The following is a 21,888-nucleotide window of genomic DNA, read 5'->3' on the forward strand; positions in this document are numbered from 1 at the left end:
ATCAGAATACTGTATTACTTTAGGGGCATTCTTGTGTGAATGCCATGAAGCTATTGTGTATACTAGACAATTTATCCGGAGCTATTTTGCCTCGCAATTTATTTAGATCCAGGCATTTAGTTATTTATTTGGTCTTTTGAATTCATGATTACTGATTGGCAAGGTTATACAATAGTGTGCCCTTGCATAATATTTAGGCTTCAGTTTAACTTTATTGCCAAGTTTCATGCCCTACCCTGCCAAGTTTGTATAGCTTTTTGACATTTTCATGTGTGGTGGACAAGGAAATTTTCAAGTTCTATTCTTATAGAAAAGTCCTCTTGGTGTGAATTTTGAAATTGTCTTAATTTAAGAATTTTCACCACAACTATTGAAGCTTCCCCCACTTTGATTTGAATTCTGAGTTGACCATTTTCCCCACAGTATGGATCTTTTACTTTGTATATTTCAGTATTGTTTTCCCACAGTTACAATAATCATAAAAAAAAAAAAAAAAAAAAAAATCAAACCAAGACAAGATGGCAGATTTTCATTGTCATCATTTTTGTAATCTCCATTTCATACATACTGAAGCTGTACATATCTAAATTCAGATTCAAGCACAATGCAGTTAGCAATGCCTGTCAATGAAAGGAAAAAAAAAAGCCAAAGTGACCACAACCATTTATATGTATATATGTACAAAGGTCAAACTATAAACAAATATCTGTCTCAACATACAGCATCTCTCCACACAGGGTGGAAACAAGCTTTTACAGTTCTTCAGTGCAAATGACTGCTCATTGTCCTCATCACCACCACCATCAATATCAATTCAAGGTAACAAAGATTGGAAAAAAATAATTTTGTTCACCCGTAACCTTTGTAAATACTGAAATATAAACTTTTGGGAAATAAAAGATGATACTGTGAAATAAGCACCCACTCCCATATCTAGAGGTCAGATTTGATATATTTAGGGAATCAGCACTTAATCCCACCTTCTGTTACACTGTGGCTGTGATGCATATTAACATACCAGAAGTGACACTGGCAAGAGAAATAAGACATGCTCTCATCGTTCCTGGTATAATAACTGAAAAAAAGAAACATTTAATTACTGCTATAGTTAAATACTGGTCTCATTTTAGATAGGAATACCACCAACACTATACTTGCCTAGTGAATGAATCAACAGCAAGCTCCATGTGTTCACCTCACAGCCAGATCACACTGATATTTTCAAATGCATAATTAACTCATGACCGAATGTGGTAGCTAACACACTACAACATCTTGCAATGGGACTAATTTTTCACTGCAGACAACAAACAGTAATGGCCTTTTTCCTGAGAGGATCTCTTGCAAAGAAACAGGGTGACACAGGCTATGATAAAAACAGTAATATAAAGGACACAGGGCAACAGAGGGTCTCCACAAATTACAGTAGGATTCAGTTCAAAGCCAGCACAGGAATATCTGCTCTCAGTGTTTCAGCATTTTCTGCCTGTAACTTGATTTAGCTTTAACTCAAATATAGCAGCATACTGAACCTATGTATGGAGCACACCACTGCAAGTACCTCCTTTAATGATGGCACTTCACCAAACCATTAGTAAAAGAAAGCAATTAGTATAAGTGTTAGACTACAATTAATTTTTAGTCACTGAATTGGATGTTGATTTCATTTAATTCTGTGATTAATATTTGCCATTAAATAGAATTAGTTTAGCATGCGTGATTAATTATGAACCACTCAAAAGGTATGCAACATGTTTTTGGTAATAAACACCACATGCATTTTCTGATAAAAGGGATCAGAATATCTGATTAATATAACACTGATATCTGATAAAAGTGCAAATTGTTCAGAAAATATGAATTACTGAATTGGTAGCATATATTGTAATAAAAATTGCTCCAAATGTGCTGTAACAGCCCCCTCACTACTCAGATCTTGAAGAGATGACAAGCATTACATTTCCAAGCATTTCCTTATTTATTGACATATTGACATCCAAGAATGGAACTTTACAAAGATCTACACTGGGCGTTTGCAAAATGTAACCTGTACTTGCCCCTATATGAATGCTGAGAAACAGAGTGGTTTAAACAGAATGGAACACACCCCTGATATGACACAGGTTTCTCTTTTTTGGTGAAAGTAGCTTTTCTCCAGCAAGACGTGAACCTGAACTGTTCAAGCTTAACCCAATTCATAAAAATATCCAGCAACATCTATGAACGTAAATACAACAATGTCTGTGCAAATCCCATATGAGTAGGAACGTCGGTGTAAATTCATTACTGACATAATACCAATAAAAATCCTAAAATGATGAGCCAATTCCTCCTCTTTAAGTGTGGAACATGCATTGTAAGAATGGACATCATGCACTTCCCTTGTACTCACTTCAGGAAAGTTTGAGAGAATAGGAATGCATGGGTCACAGTCATCTTCCCCTCAATCTGAGCTCACTGCTAGATAATGAGCCTGACATCCATATAACACAATTCTAATGACTCCTCCCTATACACAACATATAACATGGCTATGTATATGTGTGTTTATTTTGCTAGAGAGCTTCAGCAGACAGGATATACAAGTGAAAGGCGAGATGGCATAGAATACATAAAAGCCAGAAAGTACATGCTGTTCAGGGGTCTTTTCACCTCCGGAGTGCAGAGACGCAGCGAGACGATGCAGACGAAAGTGGGATTAAATCTTTGGCTTTAGCCACATGTAATGTCACTGTTCTTTTTATAGTAATGTTGAGTGTCCAGGTGAGACATTTAGATGGCGTGTTCTGCCTGTCTTTGCAAAAACAATGCATGCTCTGCATCTCACTCACACACAAAGGGCCACTCAATCACGCATGCACACATGCAGCTGCAGTCCCTGAGCTGCTGACACGAACCAGTCTATGCTCCTATAGGGCAGGTAAACTAATGACATGAAACAGTCTTGTGTTTATGGGCCCAGAACATCTGGCAATACACGTCTGTGCTCTTACACGGCACAGGAGATACAAATTGCAGTGCTGCTATGATTCTCTGTACATATACAACAGATCTCATACTTATAGTTTTTTTTTTTTTTTTTTTTTTTTTTTTTTTTTGTTGAAATGTCGAGGGAATTTCATCAGATTGCCAAATGCAAAGTGACTGAATAGTGCCATAAGGAGGCTCAAATAATAATTAAGTAACTTAACATGAGGGACTCCACCCAATGCATTTCTCAGTGAGGGCTCACCAAAGGCATAAGCACAGGGTGATGTGTGTGCTAGGAGTGGGCCAGAACTCACTGAACAGACCTCGAGCCTCCTACTGTTGATTAAAACAGATCTAAAAGCAGCCACTGTCCACAGTAACACCCGATCTTAACATGGCTACCTTGGCAAAGCCCTGCTGATCTCTGGAGGCTGAACTTTGCTGCAGGCCAGTTAGTAGGGACCAGACACTAAAAAAAGTGCCCTGAATCGAGCAATGAAGAGCAAAACAAAACAAACAAACAAACAAAAAATATTAGACAACAGATGGTATTTTTTCCCTCTCTGTCCTCACGTTAGGCATCAGCAACTCCTCCGCTCCCCCAGCCACTCCTTCAGATGTTCTAAAGTACTGACTGGCCAATCTGCAAAAGGGCACGTGCAATCCTTGTGCAGGTGAGACAATGAAGGATTTCAGAGGAGAAAGTTTTGATAACGTGACTGGTGTTCGCAAATGAACTAACAGACCTTACGAGTGGCTATGGAAGATGTGCAACAAATGATGATTACCAAGAGTAACTGAAGCTCCATTTTGTTTCTATATGCATTCAATATTAAAAAGTTGCAAAGAGGAAAACCAAGTATTTCCAACAGCCAAGCAAGCATGTGTTATTTTGTTCTCTTTTTTCCATGTTATCTTTAGTTTTATTCCATATTAATTTCCTTTTTTTCCGGCAGAGTTTAATGTATAACAGTTAAATCAGAATGCATAAACCCAGCAGGTTCCCCTTTTCTCTGTAATTATAATTACGACTTACTGTCTAGATATTTTTGTTTCCTCTTTTTTTTTTTTTTTTGGGGGGGGGGGGGTTGCTTTTGTGTTTGTCTCGCCCTGTATGTTTCTAAAAGGCTTTCCCCTCCAGGGCTGGGGTGCCTGCCAGTTTCATGCGCTGCTTACTCATTCAGTAAAAGCTCAAGCAAACGGAGGAACAGGCAAAGATCGGTGCAGGGCGAGCCCTCAGCCGCCCCACGCACTAGGAGCGGTAGTCCTTTTTACTGTAAGGCTTGTTCCCCAGTATGCTGTCCACCTCATGCACAATGGAGGAGGATAACTTTGGAAGGACCTGAAAAAGAAGCAGCATGGTTAGAGTTAGCCTTTCCAGCTGTTGGTTTGGTAAATGGAGTGTATACTTCAACGTTTACCATGGAATACAGTTTTCTAGATAAAAGGGCTGCCGAAACCTTTTACTGAAGCTCGTCCAGCTGAGGTGAGTGCTGACAGACCTGGCTAATATTCAAGTGCTACGTGCCATGAATATCTAATCAATGGGCTTAGATGTGCTAGGCAGAACTCTGGGTGGAACATCAGCAAGAACAGTACTGGGCAGCCATGCTACATCTCAATATGGTTTATAATAGCCACTAGGGGGAGTGTGTCATAATTAAGAAATGCACTGGCAAGCAGTGGACAAAATTAAACATAAACCATTAGAAACTGATTGAGGAATTTAATATACAGAAACATATGCAACCCCACACCTACTCCACACAAATGTGACTAAGGCCTTGACATTACCTGTATTGCGCCTATATTCTCCATGAGCTGATCTGTGTTGGAGGCCCCTAACAGCACAGAGCTGACGCCTTCATTCCTCAGGCACCATGCTGCAGAGGACCAACACACGATCACACCCAGCAACATCAGGACAGACAGACAGACAGACAGACAGACAGACACAGACACACACACACACACAAAATACACCCCCCCCCAATACGCATACACGTATGCATCCATACACACATCCACACACCCACACACACATCCATAAAGATAAAAAACAAATCATACACCTACCGATCCATACTGAGTGCAAACATTTATATGCACAACAAAAAATTTAAGTTGATTCCAAAATTAAAAAAGACCGTAGCTACCTTTTCCACCTACACACAGACATAAACACACAGAAAGGAAAGGAAGGAGAAAAGAAAGAAAGAAAAAAAAAAAACAGCTGCCAGGCCACACTGTTACCATGGATCCCAACACCGGGGCAAATGGAAAAAAGACAAAAATATCTTAATTTTTTTTTTCACTCCCTAAGGAGGTGAGAGAAAGAAGCTGTGGATGCAATAACCCCACAGGAAAGGTTTGGAGAGGAGGTGAGAGAAGCCATGTGCTGAATGCTGCAGCTCCAATGAGACGGCGCATGCAACACCTCAGCCACACACACACTGAAGGGTAAACTCAGTGGGGCTCCAACTCCTTCAGAGCAAGGGTGTGCATGTATGTGTGCGCACGCTGAGGCCATCTGTGTCTCTGCCACACTATGTGAAGGCACTACTGTGTCATGTGCATGTGTGATTCATGTTTAATCCATGTTTAAATACTGAGGCAAAATACTTCCAAACAATATATTTTTTAAAAATTTCAGTAATATTATAAACAATTTCAAAATTTTCTTAATTGTAAGTGATAATTTCAAAGTTATTTGATACTTTTACACCGAGTATAGTAAAGAGCTTTCAGAGTCAGCAGAAAAGGAAATCTCTCTCCATCTGTAGCTTTCTAATTATGGTAAGAGCAATGTCTCCCAACCAAACCCTCCATTTAGATCCAACATCAGCAAACTCAATTCCTGCTCCTCTCATCATGCCCCATATCATCACTTGCTTGCTGCATGCCACTTATAGCAGTAAATCCACCTTGGGCTTTATTTCTTCAAATGGTAGCTCACTGTTGGGGTGTGTGGGAGGTGGGGGGTAATCTGTTAGCTGAGTCATAAAGTAACCAAGTGGGCTAATGCTGGGGAAAGAGGGATTTCTTGGGACTGGAAGGAAGTGGGTGAAAAATGTGATCAACAGTGCTGCGTCTGTGGATTTGGGTTGGCGGGGACGGGGGTGAGGTGGGTGAAAACCGTCTGCAGGGGTGCAGAGCTGCAGAGTGCCTCAGTGCACCGTCAGCATGGAAAATGTAGAGCTGGTGAACTATTGGGACTAGTGGAGGACTACAACTGCTTGGAGCTTTCAGTATGGAGGTGGACGGGAGTGTAAAGAGCTAAGAAACTTTTGAAATGTGGGTCTCCTGACTCAGACTGCGAGTTATGTACACAAACACATGTACGTGCACGTGCAGTGCTGTGAAAGTGAAAACTCCTCTGAGCCTTCACACTCTCCAGACCGTCACAGACCACCTTCACTCCTAACACCCAACATTCACACAGACAAGGATACCGAACCCTACTCACGTTAATCTTTATGGTGAAGCTGTGTGTGTGTACACACGCACATGTTGGATGGGTGGGGTGGTTGGGGGATGGGCAGAGGGTGAGCGAGGTACAGGACGGACGGACAGACAGACAGAAAGAGAGAGAGCGGCAGTGTGTCTTTTTTGGCTTGGGGTGGGGCGGTTGCGCGTACCGATGGCTAGCTGTGGCAGTGTGCAGCCCAGCCGCTCTGCGATTGCCTGCAGCTCTTTCAGCTTCGCCTGCTGTCGCCGGCCCTCCTCACTCAAGATCTTGTCCTTCAACCACTGGTAGCCCTGTCAACAACACAGCACACCTGCTCAAAAACAGGGGACCCAGTGCATGGTGTTGCTCAACCACACACACGCCTGCACGCACGCGCACACACACCCATGCACAAGTATACACCAAGCAGCACCTGCGAGGGCCTGTTTTTAAACATGTGACTCTGTCTTCCCCAAAGTTGACACAGGCAGACAACAAACCATAGCGTTTTTTCCCCCCGTTGTTGCCTGAACAACTTTAAAGGTTAAATAGACTTTACACACAAACATGGGTTGTTTTAGATGGCCGTTGAATTGAAATGTATGTGCTCAGTCTCTCACTTTATTAAACTGTAAATTCAGATGAAAATGAATCAAATTGAAAAAAAAAATAAAAAAAATTTATTTAGTATTAATTTGGTGTACTGATTAAAATTGACAGATCAACACAATGTTTGTGTGTGCCGAGGCATGATAAAGTTCCCCCGGGCAGTATGTTACTGGTTAAGATTATCAGTGGTAAGGGTTTGGTCTGCGCTGATGATCCAAGCACTCATAGATCTGAAATACAAAGAGACCCATCACTGTCCAGATCACCAGCGCAGGTCATCTCTCAAGTGTCACTTCATACGTGATTTACAGAGACGTAAAAGAATGAAGTATGAATGACCCTGATGCTACAGTGAGGGAATGGGTAGATGAAGGGATGACTGATCCAGCCAAGACCAACGGCAGTACAACACTGCATGCCACTTCAACATCCAGTCGCATAATACTGCACCGCAGAAAGGTTTTGTTTGTGTGAGTGTGAGTGAGTGAGACTGTATGGCAGATAACTAGCATTAAGTATCCTCCTCAGAGTTACCACAGAGAAACTGTCACATGACAAAACAAAATGTCGAAGATCTGGTCTGAAGGTTCATGCCACAACAAGGAACTTTCACAGACAAACAAATCTACAGCAGAAACACCCAAAGCTAGAACCTGGAAGACACGAACACATCCATTAGAACACCAAAAGACATGAGGAACCATATACAATGCCACAAATGATCTGGAAGGCCAAAAACACAGAGAAACAGAGACTGATGGGAAACGAAGTACCTTGAGAGATGCACGGGAGTATGGAGGCACCCCACTGTCGTATTTCCCTGAGATGATCCCACATGCGAGGGGGGACCATGTCATTGCCCCTACGCCTAACACACACACACACACACACACACACACACACACACACACACACACACACACACACACACACACACACACACACACACACACACACAGAGTCTCTAAGAAAAATCATCGCAAACTTTGTTAAACCACTGTTAAACCATCGCAAACTTTGTTATTAGACCTCCAGATCTGAAGAGGGCAACAGTACTAACCGATCTTGTGGAAGAGCTCAGGCAGCTGCACTTCCACCTTCTCTCTCTGGAACATGTGATACTCAGCCTGCTCACAGATGGGGGGGATCTGGTTAAACTGCCGCGCTACAGAGTACGCTTCCTAGAAGATGATATGAAGATTAGTGTTAAACGCATTTTTGTGACTGTTCCTTCCAAGGCTATAGCAACTATGACTTCAGTGATTCAAGACAACTAATGTCTGGTTGTCAGTAAGTAATGCTATGGTAGACATTACACATTGTCCTGTCTGACACAGAGTCTTGTGGGTGACTTGTGCCTTCAATATGACATTTCACTACCTGGAGCCAGTAAATGGGAGCTATCCTTTAACAGATTTATTTCAAAGTGAGGAAGGATATGGAGATTTCAATGAAGCAGTAGTTACTTGGAAAAGCCAGAGTGTGTGGCGATGGAAAGAATGTGAGCGTGGTGATGGGGAGAATAAATGAGTCAAAGAGTAGGAGCATGGTGATAAGCCGAATTTGTGAGTGGGTGCGTGGGGAGAATGGGCGAGTCAAAGAGCTGGAGGGTGCCAATGGGGGAAGACATGCAAGTCAAAGATAAGGCATGGTAACGGGATGAACATGTGAGTCAAAAGAGTTGGAGCGGGGATTATATGAACATGTGTGTCTAGAGTGGGAGTGGTGTAGTTAATGAGCTGAATGCATGAGTAAAAGAGTATGATGAAGTGACTCACCATTATCTCCATGGGGCTCCAGCGTGACGTCCCCCAGTACATAGCCATTCCTTGATTGATCACATGGGTCATTGCTCGCACCGTCTCTGCCAATCAGAGCAGATTTACATAGCACAGCATATAAAAACACTACCATCAAAATACATTTGCAGAAGGAAAAAATTGAAAGTGAATGCTAGACACTTGACCTCCCTGAGAGACTGCACATTTTATCAATACTCAATGCAAATAACCTCCTCCTGAACGGAGACTCAAGGGAAACAATTGCACAGATGGGGAAGAGGGGACAAACAACCACAGAAAACTTGTCAACTCAAATAAATAACTCTTATTGGCCTGAGCTCCAGCAAGTCAGTTTACAGCTGTTGGTCTGATAGCCATGTTTGACTAAGAGCATTCTTCTGTTAAGTTGGAAAAAAGCTGAGGAGAGAGAGAGACCGGCAAGAGAAAGAGTCAGAAAGATAGGTGGTGACGTTGCTATGTATTTTGCATTTCAATTTTTCTGCCTGAGACACCCTAATACCCAATTAAAGCATTACTGGCTTGTCAGCTGCCATTAATATTGTTACTGATGCCTCATTATCACTATCGCTGCATTATTATAATTAATAAAACTATTATTACTGTAATACCTGTTGATAACATTAAACTATATACACATCTGAAATTGCTCCAATTTCCAGTGCTTTGGCAAAAAATGTACAGTAGATGTACCAATAAACCCACTGAGAGTGTCACATGTGTGACAGAGCATGCATGGACGACGGCAAACAGCAGACGGTCATAAGCACTCCAGGCTTGAACTCTGTACTAACGCACAAATTGTATGAACTTTAGAAAAGGCAGCAGAAGAAAACCAAATAAAGACAATCCGTATACCTCCTTCTGAAAAAGACTACTCACACCCAATGGTGTGAAAATGTGGCTTGGCATTCAGGGAAATGAGACTTGCTCAACATGAATATTAAACCCTTAGGCAAAAATGGCCTTTTGAAGAAACAAATTAAAAATGCCAGTTCTCATACTGACTCTGAAAGTTAGATCAATATAAGAAAGATAACAGCAAAAATATAGAACACTCTTTTCGTAATTCTATTTGTATTTCATACTCACAATGACAGAAATGAAGAGAAATGAGACATTTCTGTTTTAATACTAATGGAGTGCAGCCAATGGTCCCCCACACACATGAGAAGGGGGTCTCCTTGGGGTCTGAGTAGCAGGGTGTTGCTGGGATTTATCATAATTCCCCCACCAATCACTTTTCAGAGAGCATGGGTCATTGCTCACACTCTCTCTGCCAGTCAAAACAGATTCACCCAAACACTCACCTTCCATGGGGGTATTGGGGTCTGGTCTGTTTGCGAACACCACGTCCACGTACTCCAACTGCAGTCTCTCCAATGAGGCTTTTAAACCTGCAAGCGAGTGGAGTAGCCCTCAATTAATACATGCTCAATCACAGTTATACCTGTCAAGTCACATGACATACAACCACATTGCCTTCATTAGCTTCAGCTGTGCACGAAAAGAGGCTTGCACTGTTGGCAGTAATTCTCTGTTATGCAGGGTTGTAATGAGTTTACCCAGTGCTGGGGCCAAAGAGGCCTCAACCTCTAATTAAAAAAAAGCACCCTAATTAAAATGGTTTTTGCTTCATGCACCTCGTCAACTCTAATAGCTGTTCACCAGTGGCAGAGGCCTGATCTAGGCATACCTTCAATAATATGCTTCCTGGACAGTCCTCTTTCAGTCTCGGCCCTGGAGAACAAATGCAATAGGTTATTTTACTTTATGCACATGCACAACACAAACATTTAATCCACAAGAGTGTTATTCTGTCATGTAACTTTTTAAAAACTTAGAATGATCCATTTTGCAAAATTCTGAAACTTGAAATAACTAAACAAACAAACATTTCAAAAAGGCCACAGCCTAACTGTGGGGCTTGTTCAACATTCTATATGGGTTGATTCTAGCAAGCACATTTTGCAGGGCAAAATCTTTCAGACTATATAAAATAAACAAATGATAAATGTCAACATACTTTCCACCCCAAAAGATTTTTGTAGTGATCACTAAACTGGAACGTCTGCAAAAAAAAAGAAAAAAGAAAAAAAAAAGTGCATTATATCAAAGTGGGTCACAACTTTTCATTATGGTTGTACAACACAGTACACAAAAATGCAAGTTGAACATATGCATTAAATAATTGGAATATACCTACCAGGCAAGTGCTAATGTATAGATTACCTATACACACAGACACATGCATGTGCATTCAACATCAACAATTCTCACACACACACACACACACACACACACACACACACACACACACACACACGACATGTTCCTGCTCTCTGAAGGTGCCTGTTGACCGGCCTGAAACTGACTGGCAAGATGACTCAGGAGCAGTATTGCCAGTTGAGCACACAGTCACAAAACACATAGCTCATAAAAATTTCCTAGGGACACCTCAGCTACCTTGTGCTTTATTGGTGAAAGTGAGATTTTCTCCTTGGCTAAAATTTCTAAAATAGGATTGTTACTGAGGAAGAGGAAACACCTTTAACAGACAGGAACTCCAGTACAAAAACATACTAAGAGTTGAGCTGGTAAGAAAGAGGGCCTGCAGACAATCATCTGATTTTATTTAAACAACAAGGCGGCATGGTAAAAACACCGCTGCAAGATTTAATATTTCATCTCTCTGCTGACATGCTGTATGCATGTTTCTTCTCATCAACAGCCTTTACACCAGACCAGGCGATCCAGCAAAAATAAGGGAATGACTGAGCAGAAATTAAAAGTTGCACTCATCCACTTAGAAGCGTACCTCCATCCTTTCTTCTTTATGATGTTGCCCAACACCACCTCGGCCCTGGTACAGAGAGACAGGTAGTTATTGCGGTCATCTATCATTACACTGACATTTGATTCACTGTAATCTCCTTGCAAAGAAACTCAAGAAAAAATAGATCAATCATGCATGGAACCCTCAAAATTCTTCATTGTAAGCGATAAGCATCACAACTCTGTCAGCGGTCTTAAGAACAATAAAATGACATGAAGGTGTGTTTGGTATGGTACATGTGCACTCACTAAAACATATGCATAACAAATATTGTAAATAAAATTCATTTGAAGTAACTACTTTTCCAATAAATTATGATGTTGCCCCAATCTCACTCGCTAATTACTCATTGAACCTCGACAGTCTCTCATTCTCATCTTCCCTAACAATTAAAGATCTTGGAATAATTATGGATTCCAGTCTCTCATTCGAAGCCCATCTAAATAATATTTCTAGGGCTGCCTTTCTCCAACTCAGGAACCTTGCAAAGATTAGGAACAAACTGTCCTCAAATGACACAGAAAAGCTAGTCCACGTGTTTATCACTTCAAGACTGGACTAATGCCTCACTATCTGGCTGTATCAATAAACAACTAAACAAGCTCCAGCTAGTTCAAATTGCAGCAGCCAGAGTTCTTACTAGAACTAGAAAATTTGATCACATCACTCCTATCTTAGCTACTTTACACTGGCTCCCAGTAAAATTATTGATTATAAAATACTTCTAATGACTTGCACTAAATGGTCTTGCCCCACAGTACTTTAGAGAACTCCTAGTGCATTACGACCCACCACAAAAAGTGTAGGCTCTTTACTACATTTATGGCATTTAGCTGACAGTTTTATCCAAAGCGACTTACAATTATGACTGAGTACAACTTGAGCAATTGAGGGTTATGGGCCTTGCTCAGGGGCCCAACAGTGGCAACTTGGCAGTAGTGGGACTTGAACCAGCAACCTTCCGATTACAATTCAAGTACCTTAACCACCAGCACCAAGAATAAGAAAATCTACTGCAAGGGGCAGAGCCTTTTCTTATAAATCTCCCACACTACGGAATAACCCTCCTGTAAATGTTCGAGACTCGGACACTGTCTCAATATTTAAGGCTAGGCTGAAAACCTATCTGTACAGTCAGGCATTTTATTAACTACTTCTCATTTTAGGTAAAGGTGTAGATCTGGGGGCCCGAGTTATGGTAAACTGGGATGTTATGATGCAGTCACTTCACCTCTCTTTTGTCACTCAAGTTTGTTCACTCAGTGTGCTGATGTTCCAGGGAGCCCTCATGCCTGTATCTCATTTTGGATTTGTCCTTTTTAGCTGTGCTGCCATAGTTAGATCTGCCACCTTCATGTTTGAATATAATAGTTCCTTAGTTTACACAACTTTGTACTTGGATATGCCTATTAATCTAGTCTCTCTTTCAGTCAAGGTACACCGATGTTGACGTTGCTGAAACAAGTTGTGGCTCAGTTGCTATGGCTCCTCCCACCACCCCAATGGCCCCTTTCTGTGGCCCACCCCTCCTACACCCCAGTCAGCAACTTCTCCATTGCCCTGGACAGACGTTCCCATGCAAGATAGATTTTGGAAACATGTACACTCATCGAACCCATGTTGTAGAAAACCAAAACAGACATTCATTGTTTATTTTTTTTATATATTTTTTTTCCTGTCATTACTTATATTGTGGCTACTGTGTTTTTCCATGCCATTGTTGCTTTTGGCGTGCTCACTATGGGGCTTGGACATGGACCTGCATAAAGCTTTGTGGCAACAGCTGCTATAAAAAGCACTACATACATACATTTTACTTTGACTTAAAGTACCTATAACTACTGCATGTTCTGTGAGAACCCAAGCCAACAAAAGCAAACAATACAGCAAATATGTAACAAACAGTAAGAGCACATGAGTATGTATCAGAGCTCATCAAGATCCTGCTAAATTTGCTTATTGAGAAGAGCTTCCCTTCTCTTTTTCTTGTGCAGGTTTAACATAATGCTAATGATCACAGCCATTAACAGTGCTGTGGGTACTAACTGGCCCCCAGCATGGGCCTGTGATGAGCCCTGCACGAGGCAGCTCCACATGTCCCACGCAACAAGTAGGGCTGCCCCATCCTGACCCCCACGTCACCTCACCGGCCAGCTGCATTCCTTTGCAGTGCCCCTCACTCTCACACTTTCACTCTCTATTTCTAATTGTCACCCTCCCCTGCTCTCTGTCTCACCAAACATAAATTTCGTTGTTCTGAACTCGCCCACAGTTCTCGTCATTTCTTCACTCAAGTGTGTGCGCGTGGTGCGGTAGGTTCATCGGTGGAGGAGGAGAGCAATGTGGTGCCTGATAGCAGATGTCCAATTAGTCTGGCCTCAGCATCCTCTTTGAAATGTTCTGTTTAGCCCTATTCTGAGATGTGTCAGCATTCAATGCAGTCAATCTGCAAGGATTCAAGTGAGCTAAATGGCACTGGATAGCCACTGAATGCATTTCCTAAAATTCAATATGCTACATTTGGGGTGGGGTGGGGTGGATTAACACTTGGTTTACGTCCTGACATTTTTAGGAGGCAGACTTTTAGTTTCAGGGATCAATTGGATGGCTTATGCATTTCAATTAACTTTCATCATTGATGGAAGAGAGCAGCTAATGACTTGCAGTGTATGTAATGATGTCATGAAGCCTTTTTTCAAGCACCCTATCAAAATAAGTGAGAATCTTTGAAAGCGTGTGTGTTGTGTAATAGAAACGGAGATATGGAGATAGAGGCAGACGGGTGTGTGGGCAATGCAGCCTGTTTTTGTTTGCTTGTGTTAGAGGGAAAGAAAAAGGAAGAGAGAAAGGTTATATGAATTGATTATGGTCATACACCAAGCCATGTACAAGTGCCTTTATGCATCTGTGTGTGTGTGTGTGTGTGTGTGTGTGTATATATATATATATATCTATCTACACACACACACACACACACACACACACACACACACACACACACACACACACACACACACACGTGCATCTATGAACTTGGTTCCTTATGCAATGGCTGCAGTGAACATTTACTCTGGGATGTTTGTCCTGTATTGCCAGAGACCCACGCACATGACTGTGAGGGCGGCGTGCACTCCAAACGGCATCTGCCCGATATGTTAAAAACCACACACAGTTTGGTATTCAGGCATCATGTCTGAGCCTGCTCTTCTCATTCAGCATTGGCAGGTTGGAGGTGAGGTTGGGGTCTTCCAGAGTGGTGCAGGGCACAGCGGTGTCAGATTGGGGGTTTATCATCACACCAACATGTGTATGGACATCACTGTTGAACTCGCTAACTCCTGCAGTAGTGATGGCAATGTCTTGGGACAGCTCAGCTAACTAAACTGGTCAACTGCTATTCAATCTTGCACAAAACAAAGATGAGCTCGTTGAGATTGTGTGTTATATATACACATACATAAACCTGAAGAGTCCAGGTGAGTAACTGCAGTGTACTGTAGTAAGATGAGCACAATGTTCAAAACTGTAAAAAATACACGGTTTGCAGAAAAACAGGACACACAGAGGTCTTTCAATTTCTAGGAGGTGGATCTAGCCTACATTAGAAAAAGCATATGTTTAAATCATAACATTTATTCCATGGGGTTCTAAAGTGCAGAGTATAAATCAGATATTTTTCTCTGAGTTTCCCAACTTCATTGCTGCCATAGCAACAACTGGCAATGCAAATATGTCATTAAGCATTAAAATGCTTGCCATTGGAAATGACAAAAGCTTAATTCTGATGGTATGAAGATGTTAACAAATTGATCAGCAGGCCTTCTCTCAACCTGTTTATCAATTATTACCAGGGCAGTGGTAGCTCAGTGCTTAAGGTACTCAACTTGGAAGGTTGCTGGTTCAAGCCCCACCACTAGCAAGTTGCCACTGTTGGGCCCCTGAGCAAGGCTCTTAACCCTCAATTACTCAAGTTGTATTCAGACATAATTGTAAATCTCTGTGGATAAAAGTCAGCTAAATGTAAAATTTTGAATATATCTGGAATCTTCTTATCTATGAACGCATCAACCATTTTCCTAGATAATAATCAGGTTGTGGACCCAGCAATAACAGTTGTAGATATTCATCATTCGCCTTTGAAAATCATACAATGGATGTCTTATTTCTCTGCTTCATGTTTGTGGTCTAATTCCTTCTCATCCTCCCCAAGTGTGCTTTCAGGAAGGATAAGTGTCACCAGTATCCACTGTAAAGAACAGTGATGACACTCTGGGGAGCAGCGATGGCTCTGGCTTGTGGAATGTTAGTCATTGTAGTAGGAGGGGAAATCCCTCATTATTGTGCTTCATTTTGCTCACAACAAAGACTAACCCCTGCTGACTGAATCCTGTACATTTTAGATAAATGACTTGCTAAAATGTGCTACTGCTGTTTAATGGGTATTCTAAAGAATTTTGCTGGAAACCTTCATGCAGGTCTTTTCATTTATCAGTCATGTCCATAGCTTTTTTTTTTGCTTTTTTTTTTTACCTCCGTGTCTACCCACGTGCTCCTCATATACGACTTTGGCCTTCAAAAATATATGTATATTTTTGATATATATTATCAAAGTATATTATCCTCTGATGATGTATGTCAGCCCTTCCTGAAGCCATCCTGATTATGCAACTAGTGGGGCTGAGCCAAAATGGCATCATACACTCGTGTGTATGGCGGTGTGGCAAATTCAGTGTGATGAACTGCGGCGGCTGACACCTTTGGCTCACTCACTTTCCTGCAGCGTAGACTTCAGCCGTGTCGAACAGATTGATCCCATTCTCGTAAGCCAGAGTCATCAGCTGTTCGGCCATCTGTTGGAGGGGAAGAGAGGAGGGGAGGGATACACAGGGACAGCAGTGTTTAAGGGTCTTCAGTCTCTTTAATTATTCAGCACGGAACTCTCCATGTGTACAAGGCCAACTTCCAGCTACATGTTGGCTTGGATTAAAATGCTTGTCAAAGAACATGTCTCTCAATAGTGCATAGAAATGTTCAAGAGTATATGTATAAAGGGGTTTGTATGAAACGTCTTTCATAGTTACTACTCTAAGCACAATTATCTTTAAGGAGTAACAAATATTGTTTTTAATGAGGTCTTACTTCATCTGTGATCTGACCACCAAATGTCACCCATGTTCCTGTTTAAGAAAAAAGATGGAATCAGATCTGCTTTGCATAAAGATAATCCACTTTGTATTACTGCCCTTCCTGAAGAGGTCAGAAAGACATAATCTGAAACCACAGTTATCTGTGGTGATAATCAAGAGAGTGATAATGCGCTCTTGAAAAGAACCATCCATGAAAAGACTGCACCATCATCAAGTTGTCCCCAGCACTTCGAAGGGAAAAAATATGATATGATATATCTTGTGTTTTACAGGGGGAAGATAAACAGCTCAACATTTTCTAATGTGTTAAAGACCACTCACCTAGACCAAGACATGACACTCTTAGTCCAGACTTCCCAAGGTTTCTGTGAAGAGAAAATATAATTTGTATTTTTAAATGGTTTTAACCTAAAAAAAAAAAGCTGCTACTTAAATGTGAAAAGGTAACTGTGGTCATTAGAACACCCTTAAGCGGGTAATTTTCTTATATTTAAAGGAAATGGACAGCATATAGGTATAATTTAAAAATAAAAACAGAACTTTTAGAATCAGATGTTGCCTCTCATGATCACATTCACTGACAGTAAAAAGGTTTAAGTGTCCATCTATAAATTGGCTGCTTTACTTGTCCCTCATTAGCCTAAAAGTCAATACTGCTTTAAAGTACAGCACTATTTAATAAACATATTCGGGGCTGGCACTGAAACATCTGGGGCTTAAGCCCAAAGGCACACCCCTCTAATGATGCTTCTGTTCCCACCGTAATGTTCCTAAGTACTGAATGACATCCTTCACTGACTGGCTCACAGCAATCACAAACCAGCACTGAAATTTGGGGCTGTGAGCCTGCCCACCATCTCAAGGTCATAAACAACTGTTAGTGACATTTAACATGAGTTATGTACTGTGTGAAAACACTATCTAAAAGGGGCGGTAACTTTACCTTATTCACTTTTCTGTTATGCGTATTTTTAAAATAATTAATTTTTAACACTGATAACTTTTTTTAAAATCCAAATTAGAAACCTGTTAGGATAGCTAAACAAAGTCCTCAGAGCCTGCAAGTTCCAGGAGCTACAAGGCCAAGAGGCCCAGGACATGAACAAATGCCTATCCGGCCCAAGGATCAAGTGCCCAGGAACTGAGAGAACCCTTAATCCCATTCATTTTGGCATCCTCTACACAAAAACTCACGGAACACTGAAGTGTTCCCACAGGCAGGTAAATCTTTGATTAAACCTGATTAAACCTGTTTCTACAGACAGGTTCTCCTTACCTGAAGCCTTATAACTTAGAGCAAGATTTGGGGCAGAAAATGCATACCTTGGGGAAGGCATTCAAGAGCTCGAGAGTGGAAACCCCCCCCAATTCTAATAAGTCCAAGAGATGTGATTACATAGTATTACACAGTATTAGATAATATTCTTATCTGAAAAAAAAAAAAAAAATCAGAAAAAAAGGCTGTTAAAAGGTCAGTGGTTGTGTCAGAGGCAAAAGCAAGTAAAATATAATAAACAAGATCATTAGGTAAGAAGCTTCTTTATTCAGCTGCCCTTGCAAAAATTCAGCAAAGATATATAAAAGATTCAAGAGTTATCCATTTGTGCGCTACGATGACTAGTGCCTTAAAATGAACAAGCTCTAGAACATGATGTACTGATGTATGCAAGCACAGCCACTGAACAAATAAGACCTTAAACAGCTTTTGTGTGTGTTCTATTATTCACCATGTGCAAGGATAAACATGTGTGTTGGGGATTAGGGGATTTTCTGTGTGAGTAGGAGTATAAAGAGTGCACATATGCATATACACACACAAATATAAATGTGAAGATTCCAGGAAAGTACATGAAATAAAAATAAACAAAAAAATAAAAGCCCTAAGTGAGGAGCAGTATCAAACTTCCAACTCTAGAAAATGTCTAACCCATTAATACCACAAAGACAACACTGTACTGGAAACACCACTAATCCTTAAAAACATTGGGGAATACGACAGACTAGAGACGTTAATGACTGCTCATCATTCATGCTGCATTCTCTGAATTCTCTCAGAATATGACTCATCAACTTAAATATATCACAGTGAGGAGGTGAGAGGGAGGGTCAGTGTTCAATGGTCAATTACCAGTTGACAATAATTAGAATGACTATTAAATTAGCAAAAAACAAACAAAAACCTCATCTTGCATTCTATGACTACTTCAATGATGGCAAACAAGTGACACATTGTTGGCTGGTGATTTAATACAAAATTGATCTGCATTCCATCTGCTCACAAAGCTATGTCTGGGGGAATAAAAAAGGAGGTATTAGGAATGCATATAAAAGCATTGATTAATTTTTGCACAGAAAACAGGATCACATTTTTTGGTTTGCTCTTAGCTGTTCAATGATTTTGTTGTAAGCAAGGACCACTGTGACTATATGGGCCCACACCATAGACTTTGATTAACACACAGTTTGACAGCTGGAAGCTTTGCCAACACATTTTCAAGCATCCAAAGGAAAACTTTATGCTCCAGATAAATTCCAGTGTTATTTACAATTCAACCAAAATTCTACTACCACTGCAAAGTGTTGGTCATTTTGAAGTGCGAAAATTAGGCTACATTTGGTCTCTGTTAAAAGTATGTGCACTAAATTTGCCTTAAAAGTAGAGATTAAGCAAAAGTCATTTTCATTTTGTGACATCAAAATAACTGTTAATCTGATTATTTCAGATTACACCAAAATGAAGCACAGAGCTCAATCCCTGTTTACAATCCCTGATGGGCTCCTGAAGATGATGCACAGCTGTGTCATTAAGGTTTACACAAAGATATCCCAAATCCACCAGCTGCGTCTCAGTTGGCAGAACTGGCAAAACCAAGATGTTTTGTGCATTTGGGGCTGACTGTGCTCCTGTGATTGCACTGCCTCCTTGCTGGCACTATGTCCCACTGAATATTTCACAGCAAAGCTAAATATGACATGACATAGGGTTGCCCGTGCCCTGGCTCATCAGGACCAGATAATGATGAACAAGGCATGCAGGAGATCCAACTGAATGACTGATCTTGGACATGGCTCTTTGCCACAATAATCTTTTCGAACTTCAAGGTGAGAACTTCAGACTACCTCAGAAAGGCTGACCATGCTGATCAATCCATAGTCAGATAGGTGAGCTGTGCAGTCCTCTGGAGTGGTGTGCCAGAATCTAATTTCTGTGGTAGTGGGGCCTCACTGTGCCAACTAAGGATAGCTACCCTTCATCTGGCTTCTCTGAACAAAAGTGAAGTGTGTGATGCCTCAGTACTGATGGTATATGGCTCACAGCCTGAAGATCTGAGAGGGATAGTGAGGATACTTGGCTCCGGTAATGAGGATAAGAAGGGTTATACAAGAATGGGCAAAAAGGGTACATTATAGTAATTTTTTTGAGAAGTAATTTGAGCAGTTTCAGATGCTGAGTATTCCTCAGTGAATTCTGAATTGCACACTCATTCGCTTTCTGTAATTAATTCTAATTTGTTCTGCATAACATGATGAAGCTGCAGTAAAAACTGTAGAAACATATACACAACTCTTCCCACAGTGCTATGCTCACAAACACTATGTGGTGGCTGAGTGCTACATTCAAAATAACTGTTAATCTGATTATTTCAGATTACACCAAAATGAAGCACAGAGCTCAATCCCTGTTTACAATCCCTGATGGGCTCCTGAAGATGATGCACAGCTGTGTCATTAAGGTTTACACAAAGATATCCCAAGTCCACCAGCTGCCTCTCATTTGGCAGAACTGGCAAAACCAAGAGGTTTTGTGTACCTTTGTTCACAAAAATTTGTGATTATTATCAATTCAGGCCCACTCATCCACCTACTCCCTCTTCAAACAGCAGAAGACACTACCTGAGGTGACCTTTATCTATGCTCAGAAAGGGGGGCCCATTTCAAGCTTATATCTTCTGTCTTGCTCCCACCTCTTCTCTCTTTAGCCCCCACACATGTGCTGAATAAATGTAGGCTATAAGCCACTCAGCAAGACTGTTAACTGGTAAGTATCAGTCAAGTAACCACCAATTAGGCTTTTAAATGATTAAACCCATTTTCTTACCTCACATTTTTCTTCTATACTAATTATTACCAATTTCCACCATACTACCTAGGTCTCCTCCCAGTGCACGGCATTTGACACGAGACTTCCTCTTGAGACACAAAGTCAGCTACCACATCTTTTTGAGAACCCAGCCAATTATACTTTCATGGCATTGTTGAAATTTGAACATGCAATCTGCTGACAGAAGCTTAGGAAAGCTGGGGCATTAGAGAACCCCAAGGTGATTAGACTTTAAATATATTAAAATTTTAAAGGGCTCAGTGCAGTAGGCCACTTATTACATGCACATCTCAAAGTACAGCCACCTGTTATCGCATGTATGCGCCGACACAGAAGAAGGGTGAGGATCTATTATGGCAAAATGCTGGTACTTATTTCAGCTACCTGACAGTCATCAATTAGTTTAAACCATTAAAAATGATAACCCAAGAAGCAACACATGACATGGGCCAAATGAGATTTAGAACTACTCAGAACTGCAACGTAAGCCGGTTATTCTAAATTTTTTGTTGATGTTGCACAGAGATGTAATGCTGACCCTAGTTAAAGATATTGGGTTTCTAGTTACCAGGGTGAAAGAGATGGGCAGGCAGAAAATGATCGCTGCAGCTGCCTCAGAACAGGGGGAAGGGAGCAGACTCTGCTCACTGCTGAAGAATCTTAAACAGTGCCAAACACTGCCAAACACACTCACAAAGGCCATGAAAATGTTTTGCACCTCCTGTGTATTGGTCCACCTAAACACTGAGTTGGTCCCCCTGTTAACATCAGCATGGAATCCACAACAACTTTTGAATGAACAACTCAAACAGATCAGGGAATTCATTAATGATTCAACAATGATAAGAATGAACAAGAAGTTGACACAGACTATTAAATTTAGAATCCGACGAGAAGCACACAAATAGCCTGCAAAGCAGCCATTATAAACACATGTACACTAATGCAAAACAAATTAGAGTAGGGATGAATGGAAG

General features: G+C 41.0%; 1 protein-coding gene across 10 annotated transcripts in view; it reads right to left on the reverse strand.

Moving 5' to 3' along the window:
• Positions 1-512: 512 nt before the first annotated feature.
• The window catches only part of kcnab2a (potassium voltage-gated channel, shaker-related subfamily, beta member 2 a), a 75,986-nt gene continuing 54,610 nt past the window's right edge, over positions 513-21,888 (reverse strand). For 9 of the 10 annotated variants that reach the window (XM_027001953.2, XM_027001952.2, XM_035520216.1 and 6 more), the window contains 13 exons: positions 17,131-17,174; positions 16,802-16,839; positions 16,433-16,512; positions 11,645-11,689; positions 10,853-10,897; positions 10,523-10,566; positions 10,137-10,223; positions 8,806-8,891; positions 8,088-8,208; positions 7,801-7,895; positions 6,609-6,729; positions 4,765-4,853; positions 513-4,312 (listed from right to left, as the gene is read on the reverse strand). In XM_027001953.2, the coding sequence (XP_026857754.1) occupies positions 4,223-4,312; positions 4,765-4,853; positions 6,609-6,729; positions 7,801-7,895; positions 8,088-8,208; positions 8,806-8,891; positions 10,137-10,223; positions 10,523-10,566; positions 10,853-10,897; positions 11,645-11,689; positions 16,433-16,512; positions 16,802-16,839; positions 17,131-17,174 (985 nt within the window). In that variant the 3' untranslated portion in view covers positions 513-4,222. The other variant, XM_027001950.2, reaches the window with a different exon arrangement.

The sequence above is a fragment of the Electrophorus electricus genome, chromosome 20, assembly GCF_013358815.1.
Source record: "Electrophorus electricus isolate fEleEle1 chromosome 20, fEleEle1.pri, whole genome shotgun sequence".
Lineage (NCBI taxonomy): Eukaryota > Metazoa > Chordata > Actinopteri > Gymnotiformes > Gymnotidae > Electrophorus > Electrophorus electricus.